The sequence below is a fragment of the Pollachius pollachius genome, assembly GCF_949987615.1.
Source record: "Pollachius pollachius genome assembly, chromosome: 17".
NCBI classification, from domain to species: domain Eukaryota; kingdom Metazoa; phylum Chordata; class Actinopteri; order Gadiformes; family Gadidae; genus Pollachius; species Pollachius pollachius.
Genome location: NC_136950.1, coordinates 17,020,392 through 17,027,698, shown reverse-complemented (window position 1 = coordinate 17,027,698; position 7,307 = coordinate 17,020,392). Strand labels below are relative to the sequence as shown.

At 52.0% G+C, this 7,307-nt stretch overlaps 2 protein-coding genes across 3 annotated transcripts in view; both read left to right on the top strand.

Moving 5' to 3' along the window:
* The window catches only part of dcaf11 (ddb1 and cul4 associated factor 11), a 10,554-nt gene extending 6,801 nt beyond the window's left edge, over positions 1-3,753 (top strand). The window contains exons 11-16 of one of the 2 annotated variants that reach the window (XM_079755017.1): positions 1-146; positions 327-416; positions 1,243-1,396; positions 1,951-2,103; positions 2,603-2,709; positions 3,583-3,753. The exon at positions 1-146 is cut by the window's left edge and continues 40 nt beyond it. In XM_079755017.1, coding sequence (XP_079611143.1) covers positions 1-146; positions 327-416; positions 1,243-1,396; positions 1,951-2,103; positions 2,603-2,709; positions 3,583-3,654 — 722 coding nt within the window. In that variant the 3' untranslated portion in view covers positions 3,655-3,753. The remainder of the gene's footprint in view (positions 147-326; positions 417-1,242; positions 1,397-1,950; positions 2,104-2,602; positions 2,710-3,582) is intronic. The other variant, XM_079755018.1, reaches the window with a different exon arrangement.
* Positions 3,754-3,891: 138 nt separating this feature from the next.
* fitm1 (fat storage inducing transmembrane protein 1) lies at positions 3,892-7,296 on the top strand. The gene is made up of 2 exons (XM_079755019.1): positions 3,892-5,949; positions 6,249-7,296. Exons 1-2 carry the CDS (start codon positions 5,669-5,671, stop codon positions 6,907-6,909), a joined length of 942 nt encoding a protein of 313 aa, XP_079611145.1. The 5' UTR covers positions 3,892-5,668; the 3' UTR covers positions 6,910-7,296.
* The last annotated feature ends 11 nt before the right edge of the window (positions 7,297-7,307 follow it).

Below are 7,307 nucleotides of genomic sequence, written 5' to 3'. Positions count from 1 at the left end.
CCGACAGCTCCTCCCAGCTGCTGTTCTCGGGCAGCGACGACGCCCTGTGCAAGGTGTGGGACAGACGGACGCTGAGGGAGGACCGGCCGCAGCCCGTGGGACAGCTGGCCGGACACCGCGACGGAGTCACCTTTATCGACAGCAAGGTGAGGAGGAGGAGGGAGGAGGAGGGGGAGAGGGAGAGGAGGAGGAGGGGGGGAAGGGAGGAGGGGAATGGAGGAGGAGGTGGTGGTGGAGGAGGGGGAGGTGGAGGAGGAAGGGGGTGGAGGAGAGGAGGAGGGCCGTCTGTGGCGTAGTCTCACCTCCAGCTGAGGGCTGCACTTCAGTCCCCTAGAGCTGGAGCCCAGCGTTGGAACATCCTAGAGGCTGGGGTTCTGTTGATGGGATTCTCCTGTTATCAAGAAGTCAAAGAGAGGGTACTGTCTCTCTGAACGGTAGGGTACTGTCTCTCTGAACGCTGGGGTACTGTCTCTCTGAACGGTAATGTCTCTCTGAACGGTGGGGTACTCTCTCTGAACGGTGCTGTCTCTCTGAACGGTGCTGTCTCTCTGAACGGTGGGGTACTGTCTCTGAACGGTACTGTCTCACTGAACGCTGGGGTACTGTCTCTCTGATCGGTACTGTCTCTCTGAACGGTACTGTCTCTCTGAATGGTACTGTCTCTCTAAAAGGTACTGTCTCTCTGAACGGTGGGGTACTGTCTCTCTGAACGGTACTGTTTCTCTGAACGCTGGGGTACTCTCTCTGAACGGTGCTGTCTCTCTGAACGGTGCTGTCTCTCTGAACGGTGCTGTCTCTCTGAACGGTGGGGTACTGTCTCTCTGAACGGTACTATCTCTGAACGCTGGGGTACTGTCTCTCTGAACGCTGGGGTACTGTCTCTCTGAACGGTAATGTCTCTCTGAACGCTGGGGTACTGTCTCTCTGGTCGGTACTGTCTCTCTGAACGGTTCTGTCTCTCTGAACGCTGGGGTACTGTCTCTGATTGGTACTGTCTCTCTGAACGGTACTGTCTCTCTGAACGGTGCTGTCTCTTAACGCTGGGGTACTGTCTCTCTGAACGGTGCTGTCTCTGAACGCTGGGATACTGTCTCTCTGAAGGGGTACTGTCTCTCTGAACGGTGCTGTCTCTCTGAACGCTGGGGTACTGTCTCTCTGAACGGTACTGTCTCTCTGAACGGTGCTGTCTCTCTGAACGCTGGGGTACTGTCTCTCTGAACTGTACTGTCTCTCTGGGGGCAGGGCGACGCTCGCTACCTGATCAGCAACTCCAAGGACCAGTCCATCAAGCTGTGGGACGTCAGGAAGTTCTCGCCCAAGGAGGGGCTGGCCGCCTCGCGCCTGGCCGTCACCCAGCAGAACTGGGACTACCGCTGGCAGCAGGTCCCCCAGAGAGGTGAGCACCAGGACAGCCCAGTCACTACCAGTACAGCCCAGTCACTACCAGTACAGCCCTGTCACTACCAGTACAGCCCAGTCACTACCAGTACAGCCCAGTCACTACCAGTACAGCCCTGTCTCTACCAGTACAGCCCTGTCTCTACCAGTACAGCCCTGTCTCTACCAGTACAGCCCTGTCTCTACCAGTACAGCCCAGTCACTACCAGTACAGCCCTGTCTCTACCAGTACAGCCCTGTCTCTACCAGTACAGCCCTGTCTCTACCAGTACAGCCCTGTCTCTACCAGTACAGCCCTGTCTCTACCAGTACAGCCCTGATGGTAGCCCTGCCTGTTTCTAACTGTGATGGGTTTAATGGAAAACCGTAATAGTTTAATGTGTCTCATGGTAACCAGTGATGGTTTGATGGTAACTAGTGATGGTTTGAAGGTCACCAGTGATGGTTTGATGGTCACCAGTTATAGTTTGATGGTAACCAGTGATGGTTTGAAGGTAACCAGTGATGGTTTGATGGTAACCGGTGATGGTTTGCTTGTCTCTCCTCCGGTAGCGCTGAAGAGACACAAGCTGATGGGCGACACCTCGGTGATGACGTACCGCGGTCACGGCGTTCTGCACACGCTGATCCGCTGCCGCTTCTCCCCGGAGTTCACCACCGGCCAACGCTACATCTACACAGGCTGCTCCACCGGCAAGATCATAGGTGGGTGGCACCTCCACCTCCACCTCATCCTCCACCTCTACCCAGCTCCTCTACCTCCACCCTACACCTCTCCCTCCACCCTCTACCTCCACCTCTACCTCCACCCTCCACCTCCCCCTCATCCTCCACCTCATCCTCCACCTCTACCCAGCTCCTCTACCTCCACCCTCCACCTCTACCTCCACCTCCTCTTCCTCCTCTACCTTTTGGACTTCATGTGGACATTATTAACTCTGTGTGTGTGTGTGTGCGTGTGTGTGTGTATGTGTATGTGTGTCTCTGTCTGTGTGTGTGTCTCTGTGTGTGTGTGTGTGTCTGTGCGTGTGTGTGTGTATGTGTATGTGTGTCTCTGTCTGTGTGTGTGTCTCTGTGTGCCTCTGTCTGTGTGTGTGTCTCTGCGTGTGTGTGTGTGTGTGTGCGTGTGTCTCTGTGTGTGTCTCTGTGTGTGTCTGTGTGTATGTGTGTGTGTCTGTGCGTGTGTCTCTCCGTGTGTTGGTAGTGTACGACGTGCTGACCGGGGCTGTGGTGACCCGGCTCTGTGGCCACGACGCGTGTGTGAGGGATGTGAGCTGGCACCCGTACCAGGACAGCATCGTGAGCAGCTCTGTGAGTAGACCCCCGGCTGACTGACACAATACAATGACCTTTATTTTCACTCAAGACACTGAGGTTCCCCTCATTTACAGGGGCGACGAGCATGCACAATTACAAGGATAACGTATAAGAAAAAAAGAGCAAAAAGAGCAAGAATAAAATAGGATGAAATACTAAATTAGAATGAAATCAACACCCCCCCCCCCAAGACCACAAGTCCAAAGATTGTTTGGTTCATAAAGCATAATTTGTTAATGAATAAACTTTCTGAAAGATTAGAAATGTTTGTTCAAACCTCTTCTGATTCAGTGATAGTATAGACGTGAATCACAGTTCGAGTCTCAATGGGCTTAACAGCCTGATATTTATGACATCCCCCCAACCATAGCCTATCCTGGTCCTACCAGACTCTCGTACTTCCTTTCATTTGCACAGAGCCTCTGGCCTCTCTCCATTGAAAAACCATAACTCACTTGAAGGCGGGTGTCTGTTGGAGTTTAAAACTATTGGCTCTGCCCAGTGCCACTCTGGATCTGCCATAACCAATCGCTAATGTTTGACTACTCAAACGAGCGCACAACCTCAACGTCATTGTTCTCAGCCACTCTCTCTTTGTTCAGTGATTGGAACGGCAAAATTTGAGAAAACCTGCGAATACCCATCAGACACAGACGTAGTAATGAAGGGAAATGAAAATTGAGCGGAAGTACGTAGGCGGGCGGAGCCAGGCTAACCTGTGCCCCCCAGAGGACAAGAATAGACTCTTAATTAACGAGGAAGAGATCGCCGTGTCTCACTCCTTTCCATGTCCCTCCGGGTCTCACTCTTCTCCATGTTCCCTCTGTCTCCCTCCCACGTCTCACTCCTCTTCATGTGGTGTTCCAGTGGGACGGAGCCGTCCGCATGTGGGAGCACAGGCAGACCCACCCCATAGAGGAGCACCGCGACCAGGAGTGACCAGATCCCCAGGGTCAGGGGTCAGGGGACGGGGGAGGAGGAGCCAGGAGGAGGAGGAGCCAGGAGGAGGAGGAGGGGCCAGGAGGACGAGGAGGAGGAGGCAAAGGAGGAGGAGGAGGAGGAGCCAGGAGGAGGAGGAGCCAAAGGAGCCAGGAGGAGGAGCCTCATCAGAGGAGGCGGGTGCGGCCCCAGAAGGGAAGTGGGCTGAACAGAGGGAGAGACACTGAGCTCACACGCACACCAAGACTTTTTATGTTTTCGTTCCCATGCTGGTTCGTGAGTTCTTCTGAAGGATCTCAAAGTATGATGTGAGGTGTGGGGTTAAGAAGGGGGTGTTAGCGTTATGCCTCTTAGGGACCCCCCCACCTCCTCGTTTGACCCAAGGGGCGGGGCAACTTTTTGACGGTCTACCGCTCCCTGTGACGCTGAAACAGGCCAAAGCGTTCTTATTTGGTGTAAAGTCCTGAACCTCAGTTCGTTCTCAATGCTAGAGCCTTGATGAGTAGTGGAATAAGCTTTTCTTAATCACAGTCCTTTTTGCTGGTTTATGGTTTTAAAACATGAATAACCGATTCTCCTTGTTATCGTTAGGTGGACATTTAATGTGCAGTCATTTTCCGAAAGTTGAAAATCTCGCGGAGCAACGACGACGATGATTCTGTTGAAATAATGTAAGATATTTTAGTGTGAAAGTTAGACGTAGTTAGATGGTATTATTTGGTGCCGATTTTGGGAAGCAGTATTAACGATCTTAATAATAAACGTTGGTCACCATGGTAACGTGGTACAAGGAGACGGCAGCGTTCCGACCTCAACGATGACACCACACACGTCCAGGTGGGCCATGACCTCACACGTGGATCTGCCTTTGAGATTTCAAGGGTGCATGAAGGTCACTCCCTTCATAGGTCCACGGTCTCTGCTAGTGCTGCTCAAGCGGACTGGTCCGCTCCCAGTCACTCAGCAGTCCAGGTCTCTGCTGGTTCTGTTTATACGGACTGGTCAGCTCCCAGTCATTCACCAGTCCAGCTTACGCTGTCTCCAGGCAACGACTGGTCTGACACCTTCTGATTTAGTTACTGACAACACCTTAATAGCCCCGACCCCCGTGTGTATTTATATATTTATACACACACACACACACACACACACACACACACACACACACACACACACACACACACACACACACACACACACACAGCAGAAGGGAATAATGGTGGCATGACCAGTGGTTGGGTAATTAAAACAACTGGCAGCATCCCAAGGCAAAAAATCTTTTTAATTCTCAACACATTATTGTTTATATTCGATTGCCGCACATGAAGTCCCCTCGACGGACATGGAGGTGGTAAAGGAAAAACATTTCTTAGCGTTAAAGAGTCAAAGCAAGACCTCAAAAGCTCCCCACCTCATTCTGATTAACTTCAGTAGTTGTTAACCTGCAGGTCCACGTCATGTTAATGCTCGTTGGTGAGGGAGAGGAATGCTTTACTGCACCAACAGGTGCAAATTATTATCTGAATTATTCTTAATTGTTATCCTTTCATAAAGCTCAGACTTTGAATAAAAAAACTCTGGCAATAAGAATATATATTTATGTGTAGCATATATAATATCTATCTTGTCTTACATTACATCCTGCATTACATGTTACTTTCTATATTACATGCACTACTAAACCATTGACTGTAATACAGGTATTCTGTTATAGATCCATGGGATGTAATACATGTATGTGTTACAGATCCTTGGGCTGTAAAACATGTATGTGTTACAGATCCTCTGGCTTTGATACATGGACATACTTCTGAACTCAAGCTTCCTCTAAGGAATGAGAGGGCTATTTATAGCAGGGCTATGGAGAGACAGGGGTTATTTTTACCAAGCATGTGCTGTGGGTCAGGGTGCCAGGGTGATTCAACAGAAACAGACGGGGTCTGGGCAGTCACCCACTAGACCACAAGGAGAAATCCCCCCCCTGTAGAAGCTCAACAACAAGGTCCCACTCAAGATGAAGACTGTTTCTTCATCAAATGATGGCTTCTGGCCGGATGTCAACTTGGGTAAATTGTACAAAGTGGCCTCAGAAGTGGCCCTGCCTGCTAGGTTCCTGGTGAGGATACTGAACGCCGGCCTGGTGTTCTTTACCAACCTCCTGGCCGTGTTGGTGGGCAGCAGCCCGGCGAGTCACTTCCACCTGCCGCTCAACGCGCTGGTTCTGTTGGGGCCGGTGCTGAGCCTCTGGGCGTCCAGCTACAGCATCTTTGCCAACAGGAACCACTTCCTCTACAGGTGAGAAGCTTGTTTAAAATAAGGTTTTTCTTATGGAAAGAGGTCCACTATTGTTTACCACTACTTTGTAAATGTGTCCAATTAAGTGTATCTAGACCCAAACATGCAATTAGAATTATTTCAGACGTGTAATAGGGTAACGGCCCAGGCCATGCAACTATACCTTGTCCTGTCTACCCAATGCTATTATATAAACTAACCACTGTCTCCACAATGGAAACAGGCTGTAAATGACCCAACATTAGATTGTGTCCAGTCATGCAGCTATTGATATGAACGACCTCTGACCCGTCCGGCAGGAAGTTCCTGGTGTCGGCGTGGGGATGGACCTTCTGCGTGGCCGGCTCCTTCGTCGTCCTCCTCTCCTTCTCGGCGCGGCGCTCCGCCCTCCTGTCCCTGCGCCACCTATCGCGTCTCGCCCTCACCGGGCTGCTCTGGTGGGGCACCGGGCGTCTGGTGTGCCTGCTGGAGGATGCCGCCGGGACCTGCTTCCAGCCCGTGGCGGCGGCGGCGGCGGCGGCGGCGGCGGCGGGCAGGGGGAGCGACCTCGCCGGACAGCCCCTGCTGCTGCTGCAGGAAGCCCAGAGCAAGGCGTCCTGCCTCCGAGCGGGCCAGGTGTGGCGCGGCTACGAAGTGTCCCAGGACACCCTCACGCTCTGCCTGTGCTGCCTGCTGCTGGTGGAGGAGATGTCCGCGTTTGGCCCCCATGTGCTCAGGGCGGGGGCCCCAACGGGACCCCCCACCGGAGCTCCACTCAGGATCCTCTTCCTGCTCTGTGTGTTCCTGTTGACTCTCTGGCTGTTTCTGCTGCTGTGTCTGCTCGCATACTTCCCGCAGTTCCCTGCCCAGCAGCTAGGAGGCGCTATAGCCTATCTGGGATGGAGGGGGCTTTACCAGGGTTGGTATCACCTAAAACCCAGCTGGTTCTGTCCCGGTCCGCCAGGAGGTGGACTGGACTGATAAACATAAGTCAGACAGATTTCTAGTTTATGATTATGTACACTAATAGTGCTTTGAGAAACCAATAACTTCTGACATGAGAAAGGCCATCCATACTGACACTGAGGCCTCCTGCCCTGGGCAGGGGTGCAGGAGCAGCTGGAGAACGGCAGACATGTTTATATGGTTTTACTGGTTTGACGTGTGTCAACACACTCTGGAAACCAGTAGCTCTGCTTGTTGAGATGTTGTTTCTTGTTTTGATCCGCTGGTGCTTGGACCTACGTAGTCCACTTAAGAAATACCTCTTTGAGAAGGCTTGAGATGCAAATACTACTTTTCTTCACACCTGATTTCCTGGAAGGTTCAGCCACAAGAATTTCTAATATATTTGTTATCACTGGAGAGTCAGAGTCCTC